This window comes from Dromaius novaehollandiae, chromosome 4 (genome assembly GCF_036370855.1).
Source record: "Dromaius novaehollandiae isolate bDroNov1 chromosome 4, bDroNov1.hap1, whole genome shotgun sequence".
Classification (NCBI taxonomy): Eukaryota; Metazoa; Chordata; class Aves; order Casuariiformes; family Dromaiidae; genus Dromaius; species Dromaius novaehollandiae.
Window position 1 is genome coordinate 77,427,063 of NC_088101.1, and position 23,184 is coordinate 77,450,246.

The window sequence follows — 23,184 nt, forward strand, 5'->3', positions numbered from 1 at the left end:
CTTCCACCATTAGCCGAGCTCAAGAGAAAAAAAAACACAAATACTTTGGAGAACTTGTAAACAAAATTCAAAACAAATTTCTAACTATGCCGGAGACCTAATACTACACAAGCTTGGCAGTATGGACAGGATTTATCAAGAAAAAAAGAAGTAAAGAAGCAAGAGCTTTCTTCACTCTCTTCCCCTCAGTAACACTCACAGACAGTGCACTCTGCACCACGTACCTTGCATTCCCATCAGCTCACCATTCAATTTTAGTGCATTTTTAATGCCTGGGGGAGCACATATATCAATCCTGCATTATTTACTGGGCACTTTCTCAGCATCATGCATTTTTTCTTAATACAGCCTGACTTAATCCCCTCCAAAAACTTCTGTGGCCTACTGCACTTCTTTAGCAGCATACTTGGAGCAGGAGGTGGTGGAGATGCCACACGGTAGGGGGTATTCATTCCTAAGTAAGAGCTGCAGGCCTCCCACCACCGGCCGCTGATGTGCCACCCTTCGGTGATGACTCCAGCTGCTGCTTCTCCTTCTCCCCACGATCAAACTCCCGCTATACCCTGTCCTGGGTAGAGTTATCCACTGCCACCGTCTCCAAGGGAGGACAGAGCCCTTCTGCCCCTCTTCTGGAGCAGTCCAAGATAAAAGACTTTCCCCATCCCCTTCACAACTTTCTGGCTCTTCCCCATTCTTTCTTTCTTTCTGCCCTTCTTAAGTTTCTGTACACTCTTGACTCAACAGCATACTTCTATCAGAAAAACTTTGTTAGACCAAGGGGGCAGTGTTTAGACCTGTCATGTCCACTTCTCCTTGCTTCTCCTTGCACACTTGCTGTTGGTAACATGTCCCCGAAGGACCCACAGGGTCCGAGACACCGGGCAGCCAAGAGGTGCCAGAGTCCATGATGACAGTATTGCCAGTGCCCTCCTACTTTTCTCCCCATAAAAATCTTTTTTTTACTTGAGATGCTTCACATCACCTACAGTAAGTCTTGCCTCAACATGTTAAAACATAAAAAGGAGGTAAATCTGCTAGGTTAAAGAACAGAGCTATGGTAATTTTGACAAGTATGGGCCGGATTTTAGACAAGCAACACCTACTTGGCCTAGATTTGCCACCATCTGAGTTGCACTTTTGAACTAAACTGACACCCAGCCTGTGTTCTGGAAAGTGATTTTTCAGTATGTGGGGGCAGGATCCGGAGAGGGGGGAGAAACCCAGACTGAAGCCCCCGTTAGACTCGCTCTGAACGTCCAGCGCCGAGGGACAGCTCACAAAACGCCCACGACCATCACACTTCTACATTTTGCGTGGCCAATGCGCAGAAACGTGAACCGAAGCCGCCTGAAGAGCAACAGCCCGGCGCCCCGAGCCCCCAGCCACAGGCGCCGCCGCCATCTCCCACCCGCAAGCGCCCTTCGCGCCTGGCTCCCCGCCCCAGCGGCCTCCCGCCCCAGCGGCCTCCCGCCGCGGGGCATGCCGGGACTTGTAGTCCCCCGCGCCGCACTGCGGCGGGCTGCGCGACATGGCGGCGGCCGCGCCGCGGGCGCTGGCGGCCTTGGGCGCTGCGCTGCTGCTCGCCGTCAGCGGCCGGGCGGGGAAGTACTCGCGCGAGGCCAACGAAGGGCTGGCGGCCGCCGGCGCCAAGCGGCGGGAGGCTGGGGAGTTCCGCGTGGTGAGGCTGAACCAGGTCTGGGAGAAGGCGCAGCGGGTGAGTGCGGCGGCCGGCGCGGGGCCGCGCTGCGGCGGCGTGTGAGGGGCTCACGGCGCCTGGGGGCCGGTGGAGGCGGCTCGGCGCGGCTCGTCTCGCCTCGCCTCCTCCCGGGCAGCGGGAGGCGGCAGGTGAAGCCGGAGGCCGCCGAGGACGCGCCCGCGCTGCGCTCCGCGGCTGGTGCGCAGCCCCGCCGGTAACGGACGCGGTGCTGCCGCCCGGCCCGGCCCGGCCCTGCCGAGGCGGCGGCCTCCCCCCTGCTCTGCGCGGGGCAGAGATGCGCCGCACGGAAGAGTGAGGGTCCCTCCGCCTCGGTGGTCAGGTCACCTGTGGTACTCCGTTTACACCGAGCCGTGTCACCGCTGCCGGCTGAGGGCCTTAATTATGACAGTCTTTCTCAGTTTAGCGCGTACTGTGGGCAAAAACGTGATTATAGTGGAGCAGAATGGCTCCAACAGGAGGGGAAGGAGAGCACCGCACGCTCACGTTCATGCCCTGAACACTGCGGAGCGGGCAGGTTACGGTCACCAGCGGGAAAGGGCTCGGTTGCTTCAGGCAAGGGGAATTAATCCCAGCTCGCCTGTATCCTGGATGCGTGTTCCCCACCCTGAGCTATTGCATTAGAGGCCAGGCATCCCTCTTCGAGCAGAAGGCCTCAGGCAAGATAAGTGGCAACACACTTTGTTACTATTGACAGGGTTTAATCAAAAAATAGAACCCATGCCATAATGCTCTGTAGTTATATCCATCCTTGGGAGCAACATGCCAAAGGAAACTATTAAAAATGCTCTTTCTCTGACTGGGAGAAGGATGGGATGAGATTACAGGAGCGTGTGTGCTAATGCACCTCTGGCCATGAACTGGCAGTTGCAGAAGACGAAACAATAGACTAGACATGAAATATGATGATGGTATTGTTAGTTTCCTCCATTTTTTTCCCCATAAAAATCTTTTTTTTTTCTTTCCATACCTGGACCATCTGGAATTCAGATTTGAGATGCTTCACAAATCTACATTAAGTCTTGCCCCAGTGTGTTCAAATGTAAAAGGGATGTACGTCTGCCAGGGTAAAGAACTAAACTACAGTAACTTTCACAAGTATGGGCCGGATTTTAGTTAAGCAACATCTACTTGGCCTAAATTTGCCACCATCTGAATTGCACTTTTGAATTAAATAGACACCCAGCCTGTGTTTTAGAAAGTGATTTCTTTTTTCTTCAGTATGTCAGGGCAGGATTTGGAATGGGAGGAAAAATCCAAACTAAAGCCTGTGTTAGACTTGCTTTGAAATGTTGCTATGTGCCAGATGCTGAACTCTCCTTCCTTAGTTTCGATGGTGGTGGAGGCTTTGATTAATCAGTAGTACGGAAGATAAAGAACTCCTTGGTTTTACATCACGGATGGATGTTGCAATTCAGCATTGCAACACACAGTCTGATGAGCAGTCATTCAGCAAGCGCTGAAACATTACTTAGGGGTAACCGAGAACGGGAAAGCCAGAGTTCCTTCCTGCTCCCCAGAGGGAGGGTTTGATTTTTCTCCAGCTTCTCTTTCCGTAGTTTATATAAAAAATGTTTTATATAAAATTTTACCAGAGTGATTTTAGTAGAGGAGTTCTTAGAAAGACCCTGATTCTACAGTTTGAACCACTGACAAATTTATGCAGGTCTCGCAAGGTACGTGGTTTGGCCTGCTAATCTCAGATAATCATCTGGTGTAGTTCTCATATCACTTGTTCCCAGGGATTGCTCTCCACCCCAAAGCAGCCGTGGTTCCACAGTCTAGAGTATGTTATACCTCAAAACTTGTAGTAAAGGACCCTTCCCTCTCTACAGAGAAGCAAGGCAATTGTGCTACTGTAGGTAATGATTGTAACCGGACCAGCAAACATTGACAGATTTCTGGTACTCATTTCCAGCATTACTAGGTACCTGTCTTGGGTGTTAATTTCCAGACAGCATAATGAATGAGTAACTAAGAGCTTTGTCATTTAATGATTAAATTTAGCTTTTCACCTCTGCTTCTAATCAGTTATACCAACATGTGTCTGATGTCGTTAACAGTGAAGTCATTAGAGTCTTTACCTATTGACATTTTTTTTACCTGGTGTCATTCTGGAGCCTGTATGAGATGATCTCTAAGGAAAACGGCTCTTGAAGTGTATACTTTTAATTAGCCTATGTAGTCACCTTTGTGATATGTAAATGGGACAGGTGAGGGGCTTCTGGCAGGAAGTTTGAAAGAATTTTTAATGTCTAAAAGGATAGTTACTTGAACTTCATAGTAAATTAAAGTGAGAATCAAAGAAATCTGAGTAGAATCTTTATTTCTTTTGTTTTTTTTTTCCTTAAAGAACAGTGGGCTAAATGTAGTTCCTTAGATTTTTATTAAAAAATTAAAATGCTTGGCTTTAATGACCAAGTATCTCTAAACTTTCCGTACAGAAGATCTGATATTCTCTGGAGCTTTTAAAAAACACAAAGCTGCCTGTGTTTATCAGGTTGTGCTATCTGCATAGGACTTCTGACAAACTGAGTTGTGTAATGTTTTATATATTAGTGTGTCTCTGATGATAAGGTCATATATTTAAAAGATTTTAGTGTCCTATTTTTGCAGTCCTTAGGAGCTGAATTGTTACTTGAATTATTGCTGGTGATTTCTTTTTCTGGATCTGTTCAGTCTAACAGCATATTAAGTCCATGTTTCTTTAATGCTAACAGAATAAGGAACTACTGAGATGGTCATTTCCTTCACAATTTATAGCAAACTTTTTACTCAGTCTTCCTTCTGAAGCATCAGGAAACACATCTGCAGAGCAAAGCAGTGTTACTTGGTACCACCACCATACTGAAACTCTGCTGTCCAGGTCATTCTGCTCCAAAAAAAACAAATAAGTACATGATTCAGTTTTGCTGACTGCACGCACTTACATATTTGGTTGACTTCAGCATATACTTAAAATCTTAATTGAACTGGTTCATGCTAAGTGCTTAGCTTTTATCAAACAGTTTCCATGAAGCAGATGGTAAAGACAATAGGGAGATTCCTGTGCTTTAATACTAAAGGGATCAGAAGTTGTAATGTGTTCTGTAAACTTTATATTTACCTGTGATTTTAATTACTCTAGCTTTTATTAATTTTTTGTGGCCTCTCTGGGCTGTTCCTCACCCCACCTTCTTGTTATTAACATATACAGAAGAAGTTCAGAAGCATTAATATGATTTATTACCTTTCTTTGTTTTAAACTGAATAAGCAAAGTGTCCAAAATCAGGAAATTCAAAAGTTTTGCCTTATTTTACAGCAGTGCTGCTTTAGCCACTTGCACATTAGTTGTTGTCTCCATTCTTGTTTTCTCTGTATACGTCACATGTATATATGTATATTTCAATCCAATCTATCAGTCATTCAGGTCTTAATTTTTTTTTCTTCGTATTGTTAGCCTCCATATCTTATCTTTCTGTTCTGTTATGTGGGACAGGAATACCTGCAGGTTTTGTATGTTTTTAATGCACATAAACCATGCTGAGAAGTGATCTTGGAAAATTATGCACTTTGATCATAGCAGAACTTGCTGATACAGTGGTTCCGTGACCTGCAAGGCCATCCTGAGTGTCCCGATGGTCTGTAAAACCATACTGATGAATAAAATTTACCAACTCACTATAACCATATGATTAGAAGGGGATCCACAAGAAAGCACGTTCAGTGGCAATGGCACGTTAGTTTGGTTGTTACTGCCTTTTGCAAATTATTGAAACTGAATAGTTTTAACTGTCAAGCCTAAAAGAAATTCAAATATAAACAAAGAAAGGGGAACAACTAGTTAATTAATTTTTTTTTTCATATTCTTTGTCATCAGGAATGAACATTTTTAAAGTAAGGTTACTTTTCTAAAGATAGTCCCATTAATAGTGGAGGGAAAAAATCTCATTTAAATATTGCTTGAAGAAACTGCAGAGAAAGGCACAACTTCTTAGCCCTTACATAATTTCACTGTTCTCCAAGTAGCTGAAGAGCTGAGAGAGAAGGCTGTGTTGTCGCTGTCTGTTAACACTGATATGCTGAGGGCATTGCAATGCTCATTGATACGAGATGTATTTATGCAGTGGCTCATACCATAATGCTCTTAAATTCAGATAGATATATCCCATTTCAGTAAAAAAGAAAAAATGCTGTTCTGTGTGCCGTGCTGGCTTCTGAAGTAACTCTGCAGCAAGAGGTGACTCCACATAACTGAATACAAACCTTTCTCTGTTCTGTTAGCTTCATCTCTCTGCTGTGAAACTGGCAGAGTTGCACAGCGATCTAAAAATACAAGAAAAGGATGAGCTAAGCTGGAAAAAACTGAAGGCTGAAGGGCTCGATGAAGATGGAGAGAAAGAAGCCAAACTTAGACGCAACTTAAATGGTAAGGTATATCTTTGCAGAGGAGGTTTAAACTTTCCATCAGACATGCATGGTTAGATGCCTGTGTTTGTGAGTGGACCATTAAATAACAGGTCGTCTTTCAAGGCACTGAGCACACTCAAGTTCTTTGGAGGTCAGCAGGGAGCTGCAAGAGACTAACACATTTTTCCATTCCTGTTCTCAAAAGAGGTTATTAAATATGGGACATCTGTCTTAAACTGTTAGCCTTTACACTGCAGAATCCATCTCTGAAAGTCAAGGATGTAGTCAGCCTCTCAACTTCCATACATCAATGGTTGGTTTTAATGGTTCTGTGTTTTCTACTCTTCCTACAGTCATTATGACTAAATATGGCATGAATGGAAAGAAGGACTCTCATCTAGTTGATACCAACTACATTAAAGATGGTACAGAAAGTGATGCACTAGATGATCCAAGACTGGAAAAATTGTGGAGCAAGGTGAGTGAGATTTCCAGAAATTGCAGGGGGAAGTTAGTGTTTCTTCACTAAACTCTTTATTCTCTATGTCTTCTAAGAGCCCCCTGTTTGCAAGTATTGGCCAAGCTGCTGTGATTGGTAGCTCAGGTTATTGTAAACTGAGTGCATCCCATCCAGGTCACTAGATGTGGCAGGTTGTGTTTGCCAAACAAAACACCCACATCGGCCTGTATGGAAGAGATCCTGGGCCCTCTATGGATAAAGAAGAGTTTCTGCTCAGATTTCACTGAACTAATGATTTTCCTGCTTGTGAATTTTAGGCTGTATGGTAGTACACCTTTGTTGGTTTTCCTCTTTATCTTATTGTTGTTTTTGGCCCTTTAAATATATATATTTATTTATATATATTTATATATTTATATATATATAAAAATAAAGAGAACTATTTCACAGGATGTTTTAGAATAAAATAATGGGGGAATGTTAAGTGACAACACACCACACATGGTGTTCAAGGGAAACTTTCAGGGGTTTGCATTAGTGCTTAAAAATGGAGAGCTGTCTGTTTGGGCAATTAAAACTGACAAAGTCTTGGCCTGCAAAAATGAAATAATTTAGGTTTTTAAAAACAAATAGGCTGGTAAAGTGAAGAGTTCTTAGGGCAGTCTAGTGCTGTGGTAGTAAAGCAGAGAAAAAGATTTGCTGGGTTTTAAAATGTTGCTGTAACTAGATACAGCTCCAGAAGGGACATGATGTCATATGCTTTGGGGAACGGTAAAGTGTATCACTTAGAAATATTCCCTTAGCAAAAAAAAGGGTTGAGGTTGCACATATACTAAAAACATTCACTTTTGATCATGTTTTGCAGCAAGTAGTAGAACTGCAGGCAGTGCTCTAACTGTATGGCAGGTGCTTTCCTAACTGCTAAAAACTAGTCCAGTGAAGAACAGATCACTGCAAAGTAAGTACATGGCAGTAATAGTCTTCACTTGACTGGAGAATAAGATTTCTTGAATAAAGACCTTGCTTATTATCAGGCTGCATTGCTCATGCAAACGGTCCCCTGGCACTTGCATACGTAGCTCAGTGGCCCTTATTTCTGTTTCTCACAGTGTATAAATGACAGAGGTTTTTTCACTGGGTAGTTCATAGGAAATCCAGCTGTGTAAGTCTGAAACAAACCTCTTTTTGACATGAGTCCTTCACTGTCTAAATCCTGCCCTTACACTAATTAAATGGACTTAAAACAAAAGAGCCAAGAAGAAGTTGGACTTGATCATTTTCTAAATGTGGTGGAAAGAAGTAGTGGCAGCTGAGTGCATGTAACAGCACTTGGTCTGGGAAGCATAATGAGCTCGTGTTTCTTTCAGGCCAAGACCTCTGGGAAGTTCTCTGATGAGGAGCTGGATAAGCTTTGGCGAGAATTTAAGCACCACAAAGAAAAGATTCATGAATACAATATTCTGTTAGAGACCGTGAGCAGAACAGAAGGTATCTGAACATTTTTCTGATGTTTCCAGATCAGTACAGCTCTTTCTCTGCCCATTACCTCCACTGTTTCCAAGTTTCTTTGAAAATCCTAAAGCCTGACCTTTACATTTCTCTCAGAACTGCTTGCACATGCTGACATTCCCAGATACCTGCTGGGTTTAGTTCTGCATTAGATGCCAAAAACCTTGCCAGCTAATGAAAGTATTGCCATTTCAGTTTTCTGATTCTTGCCTGTGCTTTAAGCAGGGAAGATATCATCAGATTAGCAATGATGGCCATTGTAGTTTGCTGAAAAATAATGCTGCAAAACGAGGTCCTAAAGTCTGCAGCACACACATGTTTTATCTCACCAACTGGGAGCCCAAGAGGATATCCTTGAAATCTTAGACTCTGAGCCCAAGGTATTAAAGCACTGACAGGCTGAATCCAGTTTGCTGTATTACTCCTAGCTAAAATTTTATTGGAGCCAAAGTATTCTAAAGCTCATAGTCAGCCTGATGCCTACTTTGTAGCATCCAAGCTAAAGTTGCTAGAAGTCATTTCAGCATCTGATATCCTAATTCATTCATGACTGCTGAAAGCTATACCTGAAATGGCCAGGGAAGAGGGCACAGGACTGGTCAGCCATTCCCCCCATCCCATTTCACTGGGACATTGCTGACCTAGGCAAATGAGAACATTTCCATGTTAAAATCATGGCTGGCAGCCAGTAAGAGTTAAAAAGTGTTTCTGTACTGTCACCCTCCTGAGAATTAAGGAGCATCGATGTTACTTAGTATTGACCTAAAAAAGGACTTACTGCTTCTTAGAGTGTGGCATTAGTGCTTTATTTACACTAACCTCAAGTGCTGAGAACTGAGCATCATCTGTTAACCCCAGGTTGGGGAGATTTCTGGGGCTTTTGACCAATCAGGATTTGGCTCACAATCAATACAACTTTTCTCTTTCAACAGATATTCACAAGAATGTTATCCACCCATCTGAAGAGAATCTGGTAAAAGAGGAAATCTTGCACAGCAAACACAGAGAACTCAAAGACAAGCTAAGGAGCATCAATCAGGGGTTTGAGCGTTTGCGTAAAGTCAGTCACCAGGGATATGACACAAACAGTGGTATGATAATGCTGTTTTTTTAATCAATTTCATACAAAAAATTAGTGGGCAAATAATAATGTATATTCTCAATTCTTAGTGTTGCCACACTGTCAATGAAGGGCTGAAGGGATACAGCCAACCTGCTGTATTTAGAAGCCAGCACTAAAAGTCTAATGCAAGAACAGGATCAACCATCCTGTAAAGAGGATAGTTCTATCTTCCGTGCTCAAATGAGAAGGGATATTATTCCTTCTGACCCAGAGGAGCAGATAAGTGAGACAACATGCAGGGCAAATGACTTCATTCATCAGTTCCTGGTTTGTTTTGCTTTTAAAAAAAGAATTACTAGAGTGCTAAAGTTTTCAGTTAAGAACTTGGGTTTTCCTTCCTCTTCATCTAAATAGACCAGTTAGTAATGCAATGTTTAGTGCATCTGTTTGCATTTGTATGTGTGAAGGCATCCGCTTCTATACAAGGTGGACATGAAAACATTGTGTCCAGATTTTCATTCAGTGATATGTGTCTGTTTAGAATTTGAGGAACCAAGAGTGATTGATTTGTGGGACATGGCCAAATCAGCCAACTTTACTGAGAAAGAACTTGAATCTTTTCGGGTAAGTAGAATTCCAGTAAAATTTCTTATGGAAAGGGCATTTCCCAGCATAAAGAAGTATACACTGCCTGTTTTACTGCAACCACTTCTATTGCTCTTCAGACAAAAACAAACAAGATGCACATGGATCTTAATCTTTCAGATATACAGACATGGATTTAACTAGCTGTGTGAAAGGTTCCATTATACTTATCCAAATGAAAGTATTGAAACCAGTGAAGGCAGGTGTTGCATATTTTAAATCTTTCAAGGATTAGGCCTTGCTTGTTTGTTTGTAGTGTACGAGATTTCCCCATCTTATCTGATGTCCCAATGTAATTATTGCTTTGGGAAGCAGTGAATACTAGAAACCCAAGAATTTTCCTTTCCTGCCCACCTCTTGCACTGCTAACTTTCTGTGTTGAAGCAGTATGAAAGTAATCAAGAGGTACCATGATAAAGACTCCTTTTTAGGGAAATACTATTGAAAACAAATTCCTGTGGGGTTCATACTGTTTCTTTTATTATTGTTTAACTCAAATTGTGTTCTTTGAGGAAAAAAAAAATCTGACTCTGCCTGTTTATCAGAGTAGACTGTGAGAATAGTGTGCTTTCATGGCCTGGAGAAGTAATTCTTCAGGGCTTGTTCATGGACTTGCCCTTACTTACAGTTTTACCTTAAAGACATGACTAGGGACTCCTTGATTTTGTTTTCCAGAGAAGATAATGAAAGAGGAGTTTTAACTGCCTGTGGCAGAGACTGAAATTTGTATCTCTTAGATACTAGAGCTTAGCTTTAAGGTCCATCCAATTTCTCCTGCCTCTCTTGGAGCCTGATTCTCTTATGAAACAAACGTTAATTACATTGATTTCAGTGGCCCTGCTCTTAAGAGTGTTTGAGAAAAGCCCATGGAAGTCTGCAACAAAGCTCCTACTAATCTCGACAGATTGGTCTAGACTGTACAATTGCATGAGAAGTAAATTTGGTTTTGTTGTTTGCTTCAGTGGAAAGAAAAACTCAGTTCCATCAGCAAGAACACATTATATTTCTGCTTAGTCATTTGAGTATTCTAGCAGAAATCTTCTTTCATACAAACCCTGTTCACCAGACCAGACCTGTCTTATTACTGTGAATGCTAAGATGTCCTAACAAAAATAAGATAGTAAGAATCACAGTGAAGCAGCTCCACATTTAACAAGTCCATGAAAGGAGAATTAAAGAAAATCATTTGCTGATTCCATTGAGCTTTGAGTAGCTTAAGTTATGTCGTCTTCTCACTGGCCACGATACCAGCCTTCATAAGGTTTTAGTAACGTGAAGTGTAAAAGCTGCTCTGCTGGTGCATCATCTCAGAGGAAAAGCTGAAATGATTTATCAGAGCAATAAAACCCCAAACTGATGTCCTGAATGGACTGTTGATTCTAAAACAGACTGGGACGTTCTACAGCAAAAGGAAACTATGTCAGAAATGTTGAAAACAGGGAAGAAAAAAAAACCACGACTAACTAGGATGATGGATCTTTTTTTTTTAATTATTGTCTTGAAGTGAGAGGAATTTGTCATCCACCTCGACTGAAACACACTAGAAACCAAAATTAAGTGGGCCCTGTCAAAAAGGTGTTTCACTGTAAGATTTGTTTTTTTCCTCAGTGTAATGCACAGAACTGGCCATAACTGGCCATAATGGTTTGCACTGTCCATGTGCTCTTCACTGAGGACATGCCCTAAGGCACAGAAAGCTTGAAGCAGCAAAACCAAGAGCATGCTTTGGCGGGTAAAGACATTACTGTTTCTTCTGTCCCTACTGCAGCTTACTGGGTTATCTAAAGGCCGCTTCCTTTGAGACACTTTACATTAAGAGGTCTTTTTGTTTTGTTTGTTAGTTAACTCATCCTATTTCAGCTAGTGGAGTGCAAACCCAGAAAATGTTGATGCCTGTGCAGAAAATAGCAAATCCAGGAACTGATTTTGAGAAGAGGCCTCTCTTACAATTGTTTCCCTCTTTCCCCCAATTATGTGTAAGCTTTTCTTTGGTACTCACTCCTAACACTTTACAGCCATCAGCAATCTCCTCTTGAGGTCTCTTCTGTGGGTTGTTGTTCAGCACTTGCCTTCAGAATTGGATGTCTAAGTGCCAATGCAATACATCATCAAGGTATTGTCCAGACGTTCTTAAGAAATAGGGAACTGAAAAAGCTTTTGGTGCCTGAATCATTAAAATAGCATTAGGCATGTCTTGCAAGGAAAGAGAGAGGGGAAGAGGAAGCCTTGGAAGGAGAATACTGTTAAGCTCTGTGTATTTGTTTTCCTAGGAGGAGCTGAAACACTTTGAAGCAAAAATTGAAAAACATCATCACTACCAGAAACAATTAGAGATTTCACACCAGAAACTGAAACATGTAGAGGAAACTGGAGATAAGGATCATCTAAACAGAAACAAAGAGAAATATGCCATGCTAGAAGAAAAGACAAAAGAACTAGGATATAAGGTCTGTATAAAACCAGCGTACGTATACATGTTTAAAGCTTAGTTCAGCAGCAGAGAAAATGTGGATTTCCCAGTGCTGATGGTACATGCTGTTGAAATATTACTCATGTTTACAGTCCTAAGTAGAAACTGAAGTTCTTTTTGTGTTGGGCACTGTTTGGTTATATAATTAGAACAAGCTCTAACCCTGAAGGTGATGTAATTAGAAAGGAAAATGGTGAAAGGGAAAAACTAGTATCATTTCCAACGTGAATGGGGCACCTATGGTTAGGTCTGTGCTGTACAGTGCAGTGCCTTGCAGAGATGCTTGAGCTTACACCAAAGAAGCTAGTGGATCTACACAATATACAGCAGCACTGTGTAGACATGCTAGTTTTGGTCCAGTAAGCAGCTTTGTTAACATACTGTTGCACCTGAGTTGCTCAGCCCTGCTTTTGCTGTGATTATTCTGCATCCAAATCTAACCCTAGCATTTAGCCTTTACTTACAGTAAGCCAAAGGGCCCCTATTTTTCTGCCGCCTATGTCTTCCATGAGGGCTTGCTATAGACACACAAACTTGATGTAACTGGCTGCGTATAAAAGAGTGGTCAGCTGTCCCTGCTGCCCCTATGAGACATCGGGGTGTGATAAACTCAGATTCAGTTCATGCAGTTGTTTCAGGGACTGAACCTTACATCTCTCTCCTACTAGGATGTTCAATAGCCATGAGCCTAGGACAACAGTTCCTGCCTTTTCTTTTCTTCTGGGGGACTGTGGAACAGGTTCCATTGTTCAGACTTGCTGAATTACTTAATGCAAGTTGAATGGCTTCCAAGGCGGGGGTGGGATTTAAGGCACATCTGTTTAGCACAGGGTGCTTCCTGATAAGCACAACTGCTTTTTGTAGACCTCATTATAAAATACCTGAAATCACCCTGGTCATGTTATCACATACACTGATAGGAAAATCTGAATATAAGATACTGATTTTTTTTTTTTTAAGCACCGTTCATTTGTTTAGTACAATTTGAGGGTTTTTTTGTTTTCCTCTTAGGTAAAGAAGCACTTGCAAGACTTATCCAGCAGAATTTCTCAAGGTCTTCAACACAATGAATTATAAACACCTTTTCTCCTTCATGGGATCAATCTGTTAACACAAAACAGAGAATGTTTTTCTGAACAAGATTTACCAAGGAGTCCTTCTGAAATACTGAGGATTGAACAGAATTGTTCTCTGTAAGAAATTTCTTTTTTGGTCCACTTAGTTGCTAGTTTACTTGCACTATCAAGTTAAATGATTAGATTATAAATTTAATTTGCACACCTGTGATAACATAAATCTTATATCACAATGAAATACTAGCCTTTGAAATAAGCAGTTCTGTCAAAAGGATAAACGTGAAATTTCAGAGATTTCCTAGTAGTAAAAAAACAACAACTTGATAACAGAGATCAAGGTGTCATGATCAGTGGACACAAACACTGAGATGCAGGAGGTTAAAACAGAGGCAGAAAATATAAGCAGGTCTTTTACTGAATAATTTCAATGATGATTGGCCTAATCCAGTTCCTACCGAAGGTAACTAAATATTTCCACCAACTTCAAGCATTGGGTCAGAGCTGCACTGTCTATGACTCTTGCAGCAGTAAGGAGACAACAAGCATTGAGGTCAACTCACACAATTTTGTGATGGACTAACATGTCTGAAGTTACTGATGTATGTGTACAATTTTTTCATTAATGGTTGCTTGGTTTTGTTACACTTAGTCCTTAAAAATCAAAACAAGGTATCAGTGAGCTTTTTTTTTTTTTTTCTTTTCTCTTCTCTCTCCTTCAGTCAGAAATAATTTCCCATCTTTCATTGAGCATGTATGCTCATTACAGGGAATTAAAGTTCACTCACCCATCAGCTTTTAAGAGTTTGGGAGTGGGGGGGAACAGTTGCATGACAAGAATGGGTTTCTGTATTCTGAATAGGCAGGAGGCTGTCAAAGCCAGCTTTTGCCCTGTACATGTCCTAGTAAAATCTCTAGTTAATGTTATTAGCACTTTCCCTTTCAAGACCTGCTCTTTATATTGAGCTTCAGAACTTTGGCAAACATTAACCATCTGGGTTGAATTTTCCCATACTAATAATGCTGACCCTTTATTTCTAAGGTGTTTCACGTGAAACTGTTCCAGTAACAAGGTTAAGGCAAAGGTCCAGTGTAGGTAAATCATTACAGCTATGTAGTTGACATGTTCTACTGCTCATGCATTGCACAGCTGTAATGGACCTTGGGGGGAAACATGTTTTCAAGCCTTGTTTACCATATGCATGCCATGAGAATTATTTAAGAGATCCATTGAGTTAAAATCAGCCACTATACATTTGTCCTCATCGAGAGTCTCAGGTGGATTAAAAGTAGTCTGATTCTGTATATAAAAGCTATTTCATAATGCAAAAGTGGTCTGAATCAAAACTGTAGTAGCAGTCCTTCTTTGGGATTCCTCATGTCTTACTTTGCAGTATCAATTTTTACTATGTTTTAATGTACTCTAACAGTTATTTATATTCCAAAGAATTACTGTTCATCACTGAAAACACAGGCTACCATTATTAGTATAAGTAATTTAATAATGGTACTCAATAATAATAATGTAGCTTAGTTACCCATAGGGAATTGTTTGAGAGAAGAGCATCTGAAACAGCCAGTTCCAGTTGTAATGGCATTTCGAGGTGGCGGTGACATGACAATCCTAGACTGTAGCCTAAATACTGTAATTGATTGAACTCAAGTCCCATGAGAGACTTGAGCATAACCATATTCCTGATGTGGTTTATCTTTCTGACAGATTTTGTGTCAAACAAGAGGGCATTCAGCAATGAGTGGAGCTACATGCACTTCTTCAGATCCTGAATTTCATTCAAAACTAAAGTGACGTTCTGTGATTACAGTGCAGTTCCACCCCCCTGGAATTTAAGTACAGAATTTCCAATAGTGGCAGTAGAAACAACCTGGAATTTCTCATAAATATTTATAATTTGGCACCTTAGAGATGGTTCAGTTAATTAAGTTTATGGTGTATGCCCCCTTTGGTTGCTGTCCTTTAAAAAAGAAAAAAAAAAAAAAAAAGGCAAGCTCAGCAATAGCTAAAATACATTTATACTTGAGGAAAGAGAGCTTAGGTGCCTTTTTCCCCCCTAGATTATTATATTAAAGATTGTTCAGCCTTCTTTACCCCAGCAGTTGCTGCATTGGCTCCAAGGTTTATCATCAAGATCATAATTTTTTCAATTCTTCAAGGTGAACACAGAATAGAAATGTTATGTTAACTCTATACTATGTCCTTCAGTTCCATTTTCCCTGTGGTAGAATAAGCAATAAATCCATGTACCGTAAGCCTGTTCAGTATTGACTGGCTGTAGCCTTGTTTTGCAACTTGCATGCTGGAAGGCCTACGCCATGGTCTCCCGCATGAAGAATCTGAACATATGTACTCTATACATCAGCAGAGGAAAGGAGCTAAGCAAAACACTGAAAGATCCAAGCAATTCCTGCTTTCAGAGCTAACACCTGCTTGCATTTGAATCAAGTGATAAAATCCCAGTTGGGTTGTACAGATTGGTATGACTACACTTTGTCTGCTCTAGCTCAGGGGAAAGCTTTCAGTGAGAGCGTTCAGAAACTGGTGACGGAAATCTCTCCCATGAGGGGAAGCAATTTGAGTTTCTCAGCCTACAATAAAGACGGGCAGAGGAGCTGTATGCTCAGCAAGAGAGGGTATATCACAAACCTGGGTTTCGTCTGTGGCACGCACTTGAAATGGAATATATTTCAAATAAGCTCTACTTGAAGAATTTCAGAATACTATGAGGTGGTGGGTTCACAGAGCACATAACCAAAGTCAGATTAGCAGTACTAATGGTTGTCTCTGCGCAGCTGTTACAGCATGTGCTAGCAGCTATTACCCTGGTGGGAGGTCACTCACTTTAAACAGGGATGAGTACAAGCAAGCTGCGACAGTAATCAGGCTCAGAGGCCAGGTAGCCTCCTGCAGAGAAAATGTTTGGCAAGCACTTCAAAGAACAAGAGATTCACAAAATATTTGCATGTCACAGAAATTTTGAATTAGGAACCAGTCACAGATCAGTAGTGGCAACATGGGAGATGATTGATATCAGCACAGTCACCTCACTTACTTTAGTCATTTAATCCTGCTCTTAGTGAGTCATTGGGTCAGAACAAGCCCAAAGACTGTCCTCGTTTTAGTAAGAAAACCACTTCATCCAAACAAACTTAGAGGAGAAAAAAAAATATCAGACACCAGTGGTTGCTGTCTCTGAATCCAACTTCCCCTGAAATCTCTGTAGCTGAGTAAGAGCCTGCTAGAGGGTAGAGAAGAAACTAGTAATAGTTTCAATGCCTGTCAAGGTCTTTTGCTGCTGTCCTCACCTTTTGAGAGCTGGAGACAGCTAGCCTCCAGTTGAAAAGCCTAATTTCACTCGTTTCTTTATTCTCTGCCTTCCACACATGAATATATGTACAAGTCAGTTAATTATTGCTCTAGGTGTTTTTAGTCCTCCAAAGACAAATCATATGGCCAAAATAACAAGAGTGGGTGGTCTTAAGATGTTAAAGATTTTAAAAATAGCTTAAATCACAACTCTTGTGTTTTCATAAATAGCAACAAAAGTTCAAAGCCAAGAAAAAAGGCATAAATGAAATCTTTAGTTCCAAGTCCCTGCCTGGTTCATATATACAGTCCTGTGCCTAGTGAGAGATGAATAATGGAGTTCAGGGGTGAGACTGCATGGAAAAAACATCTGAACAGAAATGAACTATCAGCTTTTCCACAATGGTTGAACCTTCTCCTTCTTTTCTTTAATTGGTATCATCTGATGCTTTTGTAATTAATCAAATTGCCAAGATTTTCAAACCACTCTGAGAAATAATTTGAAATACACAAGTGGGAGCAGAAGAGAAAGGATGAGAACTGTATTTTTTAGAAGAAAATGATCAGGAGGTGCTTACCTTGCTTTGTGCTTACCCAGTCTGTCAACTTTTGTCCTGAAAAAGAACCTCAGATTAAATAAATGTGTCAGTGACTTTATTTATTAAATAGGTTGGGGGGAAGAAATGAGAGGGAAATAAATACACAAGGCATTAAATACAACAAAAATAACCAAGACTTTCTTAAAATAAATATTATGTCCTACATGCTGGTAGAGGAGCTCAGATCACATTATTCTATCATGACAAGTAAAGAACAGCCACTCAGGCAAATTTATTGCTGTAATTGATTTCCCCTTTCCCCTCCCAAGGACTTTTGATGCCTAATAGGTTGGGCAATAGCGAGAGGTATCTCAATCCACCATGTAGGTATCATTTACATTTTGTAAGCTGCAGCAGAGGTGCTGTCTGACTTCCCAGCCCCCACTCCCAGTAGTGGCCCCATTCCAGCACATTGACATTTTCAAGACAGACCTGAGTGCCTGGGAGCTAATCAAAGCAGGATACTTAGGGGATGTGGCTCCAGTCAGTGAGGCTTGGTCCTCTAGGCATCCTTTGAGCACTCCTGCTCCCTGTCTAGAGCTGAACATAGCCAGCATAGTATTTGCACAGAAGAGAACAGGAAGCATCAGACAAACCGCTTTAGCTTCCAGGAGGTGGCTACCTCAGCAGCTGAGCCAGGCTGAGTGATTAACACTCGCCCTTCAGGAGAAGGGCTTCAAGCTCTGACTGTAGAGCAGAAGGTGGCTCCAAAGCTCCAGGCTCAAGAGCATGAAACACACCTGTGTGTATGCCCAGCATTTCTGCTGCCTGGATCTCAGCATACCAGGTCTGCAGCTATGCTAAGGCTGGCAATGCGCTCCATGAACCCTAGATGGAGCTAACAGAGGCCCCAACTCCTCACCATACTTTCACCTCTGCAGTTTATTCAACACAGGAGTTCAGGTGAATTAGTTCAGTCACATTCAGCAACAGAACATAGGTCCGCAGCCCCAATTCAGCATGCCACAGTGCCCAGACACCAGGCCACCGCAGCTGGGATCGGGCTGCTGAGGAACTCCTTCACAGCCCTGACCCAGGCTCCTATGTCAAAAGCACGAGGACAGTTTCAGCTCAGGACTAATCCAGACAGAGGTAATAGGAGAGTTCATGTGCTTGGTTCTCAACCTACTCATCAGCCACAGAGCTTCCTGATCATCATTTGCCAGCACTTCAGAGAGTGGTGGGGGTTTTTTTGTTTTGTTTTGTTTTGAAGTGTTATTGCACATACAAAAATTTACTAGTACTACACAGGCGGCTCTAAAACCATTTTTAAATATAATTTTTTTCTTTCCATAGCATGCATTTAGAATAAATGAGTCAAGTCATGAAATAAAAGTCAATAGAATAGACCTCTACTTCCAATGCAAACAGAACTGTCCTTATAACAGAAAACAGCAAACTATGGAAGACAAAACCTGCATTTTGTGTATGCAGTACCTCATGTAAGAGACAGCTGCTAACTACCAGCATCATTTCCAACATGGTACACTGTTGACTTGTATTTCAGGCCATTCACATAGCACCTGTTGGGATGCTCATTAATCTATAGAAAATATGTGGTATGTGTTTCTTTTACTAGTACCCACAGTCATAAAATAAAAGTATTCATAAAATCCGTCCTGTTGAGCCAAAATAAATTTATAAACTGTCATCCACAGTGTTTCAAGTTGAGCCATATTCAGTGCAGTAACCAACTACATTTAGCAATAGCCCTAATGCACTGTCTCACGTATCCACATCAGTGTATATTATGTCACCACTTGACAGAAGAACACTCTCCAAAATCAAAAAGAAAACAGCACACAAATATAATGCTTAATATGTGAACATAAAAATGATGGGAACATTAACATAGCATGTAGGTATTCTCTTCCTTCATCAGCATGTTAGTTTATCAGAAAGCTGCACACATTGGTTTTAATATAATTAATCACTTTTTATTCTCAAAGGTTGCATGTCAGGAATTGGTCTACCATAAATTTAAACCTTTTGATCTTTATAGGGCAAAGCGAGTGTTAAATCACTTTGAAATAAGCCTTTTACTGAAATAAAATACTATATAATATTCTGCAGTTACAATCTTCTAGGCCACTTGCTTTAAAGGGGAAAGGGAGCTACATTATTTTAAGAGGAGAAAGGGTTAGAACTGCAAACCATGATTTTCCAGGGATGCTCTTAGGAATTGTTTTCCTTCTCATTTTATTGCCATCTGAATGAACAGTTACGCTAGAATTTTCAAAAGGAAAAACAGCCAACATACCCAAAGAGGGCAGTCGTGTGTCCAAATCACAGTACTCTAGCACTGCATATCTGGGGTTAAAGAAGAAAGAGGAGCGAGCATATTTAGCCACAAGGAGATTAAAAACTAGTTCCCTGCAGCTCCTTCCAATCCAGGAACAATGCAAATCATCCTGTTCAGCTTCGACCGCCTACAGCTTTTCAGTGACACAGCAGAGGCTGAGAGCAGGGGTAGCTCAGCTGTGACTAACCCCTTTCATGGGGGCAATCTTTCTGTTTGGCCACCAGGTTTTGTTTTGCTCTGTTACTTCCAGCTCCTCTGGCACTGTCCAAGGCAGGTGCCTCACCAGGATACAGGGACTGAGTTCCCATGACAGTCCAAAATGAAGAGGTGGCCAGCTGCAAACTGTAACTTGCATCTTGAAGGACAGTTCCCCAGCCGGGCAGACATCAGTGAGAGGGTCTGAACACATTAAATTTTGTCAGTATGAGGGAGGGCTTGGCCAGAGGTATACATGCTATGAGGAATATCTAGTACCAGCAGATGACAAATGCAGCCCACCTGGGACTTCAGGTATGGTCATCACGGGAAGTACATTATCATAGATGTGACCTGTGGTCACAAGTACCATGCTTTAACTGTAAAAAACACAGAACAAAAATTCATCTATGGACCAACTCTTGGTCAACTCCTCCAAGAGACTTCATCCACATCAGTTAAAATCGCCCAGCTATCACGAATAATACTGATGGAGCTGAAAGACCACCACCTCATTGTCAAGGCAGGTTGCTCTCTGTTTCGTACCAGGGCCCAGCTGCCATGATCATCCACTCAACACACACACTACTTTTTCATATACTTTCCACAGAGGAGGAAAACTAGACACAGACTAGAGGATTAATGACTCCAAGATCCAGCCCATATATATAGTGAAAATATGAACCATTTGCATCGCTTGATGCAGGGACAGCGTGACACAGACACGCGCATTGTTACGAGTACAGCGAGACAGCGTGGCACTAAGAACTGGCCATTTAACCACCCCCCAGTTTCCAATCCTGGCAGAGATGGCGCTGGCACATCTTCTGTTTGACAGAGGAAGCAGAACAGCAACTTGTTCCAAGAAACTTCACCTCATTGCTACAACCACACGTTGTATAAGAAGCAATGCCCTAACTGGCAGTCTCAGTGCTGTCCCAAACATTGCGTTTTACAGACTCTAACACGCTTTTCGTGCCCAGCCCTAACCGCTGCCCTTCTGCCAGTGCTGACAGCCGGCTAGGAACAACTGCTGCTCTTCAGCTCTCTGCTGACACCTCCCTACCTCTCTGTCAAATGCCCAAAAATGAATTATTCATGTGCTTCTAATTTGTGTCCAGTACTGCTAAATACTGGTAGTAAAGGACAAGGTGCATTGCAGCAGCCAGACGCAGCTCCCAGGGTACCTCTTTCAACCATAACACAGGAAGAGACCCTGCTGCGTAATGAATCCATATGCCACGCAACGTAATGGAAACCGTGGTATCCGAAGGCCAGGTTCCCTACTGAACGTGAAGACTCATGCCATCTGCTCTATTTTGTATATGTTGAACTCCCCATAAATTGCAATCTCACCCACAGAGGAGTAAAATTTAACTTACACAATAGCAGGTTCTTGCATTTTTTTTAAAGGTATTTCATAGCAGTACAACATACTCATACAGAAAGATTACTGTCATGCTAAATCTGCTTTTTGATCCCACTCTCCCCACTGCTCACTGCTCATATAAATTGACACCTATTATTTCAGTAAAATTATTGTGTTACATATGCCTCTGTGCATGCAATGGGATAAAAAAAATTGAATTATTTCTAGATGCTCTAATGCAGACAAATGTTTAAGCAAGTACATTTTAAAATTAAGTCATGAACTTTCCTTCACCCTTAAGTTTCTGCTTAACTCAAAGTTTACTCAGCAGCTGCATTTTTTTTAAAAAAAAATGCGTACTGCTTTATAAAACTATTTATTGTATTGCAATCCAGAATGTGAATTACATGCATTTTCCTGTCACCTTTGTCCCAAACATTCAAAGAAAGTTCACAGAAGAATTGATTTTAATCTGTGACCACCTGATCATCGGCGTCCTAAACCTCAGAGATAGACTATGTTGAGGCCAGCCATCTTTCAGGGAAAGAATAAAAACAAACTCACCAGAATGCATCCAAATCAACAATTTTCTTGGCACTTTTCCTTAGTTCTGCTCACCTACACTGAAAAGGGATATGTTTACATAGCTATTGCTTCCAAATTTCCATTTAATAACCTCTAATTCTTCCAATCTTATTCTAATTTCTTTTGCCTTACTGCTATATGATGTTAAATTAACGCTTCCTTTCAACCTAGATTACTAAAGAATGTTTGTGTAACTGGCTGCACAATAATAGAGAATCTTCTCAGGTAAAAGGTGACCTAAAAATACAACACAAGACTGTCTTCTGAAAAAAGACAGTCTGAAAAAGTATTAATTACCTACCAAATCCTGTCTTCTTGCTGTGGTCATTCTAGCAAAGGATACATGGGCTATTGCAGACAACCCAGAAAAGGTACTTCTTGAAGTTTGTACATTTCATCACCCCATTTAAAAAAAGTTTGACACTCATTCTTCCTCAGTCCACCACTCATATTTTATTTATTTAGGAAAAAGAGTTTCCCATTTCTGTGAACTCCTGTTCTTCAAATAAAAAAAATTTAGTTTCTTCAGCAGAAATAGCAAACCTATATAACCTGATAGAGAGGCCTGTGAGATACTGTAAGGACAAGCTACCAGCTTTTAGCAGATGTGATAGTAAGGTTTAACTTGCTTCTTCAGCTTCCTAAATGTTTTGCAACATCATTTAGTGCATGAGAACCTGAAGAGAGCTCAACAAAAAATAAGTGGAAGTCACTGGTCTATTTGTCTTATTCCAGCTAAGTACAAGAGAAATAAAAGCCTAAGCTTTAAAAAGTAGATTACTTCATTTGTGGAAAACCTTATGGGATAATTCTGATAACATTAACAAAGACTATAAATGTACATTCAGCTATCTAGCTTATCCTAGCTGAAGTTACTACAACATACACACACACAGAGGACCACACGCATGCACAGATTCACATCCCCGTTTAACCTGAAAAAACATTTTTAGAGTTGTGATGCCTCCTTACTATTATGGCAAATCTCTACCCATGCTGCAAAGACCAGGATACAATGCAAGTAGTTTTGAGAACTGTATGGAAAAGCAGCCTTTGTAAAGAACCTGAGTAATACTTTTTCCTGGTAAATACATTTTTACAATAGAAATATGGCAGCTTTGTTATGTGGCAGCATACTGCAACCATCACCAGCATGTATCAGGATCCCAAAATGCCGAGCCCATAGAGATGCCTAAGTTGTGTCCCACGCAGATGACAGATCAAGGCCAACTGCCCTGGAGGCAGTACATGAGGGCACTGCTCCATCCTGCTGTCACACATACTAGAGCACTGCTGCAATAGGCAAAAAGCAGCTCACGACATCATGACATCGGCTTTGCACTGGCACAATAGCTGCAGTACAGCACACAGAAATCCACGCTGCTTCCATCTGAACATTGGCCCTCTGAGACCCCAATTACCTACTGCAATGCCAAAAACCATCTCCAGGTCGCATTATAAAAACCTCTGACAAAAAAAGACTAAAAC

General features: G+C 41.4%; 1 protein-coding gene across 1 annotated transcript; it reads left to right on the top strand.

Annotated features, from left to right (window-relative positions):
* Positions 1–1,476: 1,476 nt before the first annotated feature.
* On the top strand, positions 1,477–17,303 carry LRPAP1 (LDL receptor related protein associated protein 1). Its single transcript, XM_026121943.2, has 8 exons — positions 1,477–1,714; positions 5,979–6,123; positions 6,458–6,582; positions 7,932–8,052; positions 9,006–9,164; positions 9,678–9,760; positions 12,052–12,228; positions 13,263–17,303. Exons 1-8 carry the CDS (start codon positions 1,529–1,531, stop codon positions 13,326–13,328), a joined length of 1,062 nt encoding a protein of 353 aa, XP_025977728.1. The 5' UTR covers positions 1,477–1,528; the 3' UTR covers positions 13,329–17,303.
* Positions 17,304–23,184: the final 5,881 nt, after the last annotated feature.

What these genes read in the sequence shown, in the direction of transcription:
- LRPAP1 (XM_026121943.2), top strand. Translation starts at nt 1,529, where the DNA reads ATGGCGGCGGCCGCGCCGCGGGCGCTGGCGGCCTTGGGCGCTGCGCTG. An exon ending in ACTTAGACGCAACTTAAATG is followed by an intron (nt 6,124 to 6,457) that starts GTAAGGTATATC and finishes CTCTTCCTACAG; the next exon opens with TCATTATGACTAAATATGGC. An exon ending in GACCGTGAGCAGAACAGAAG is followed by an intron (nt 8,053 to 9,005) that starts GTATCTGAACAT and finishes CTCTTTCAACAG; the next exon opens with ATATTCACAAGAATGTTATC.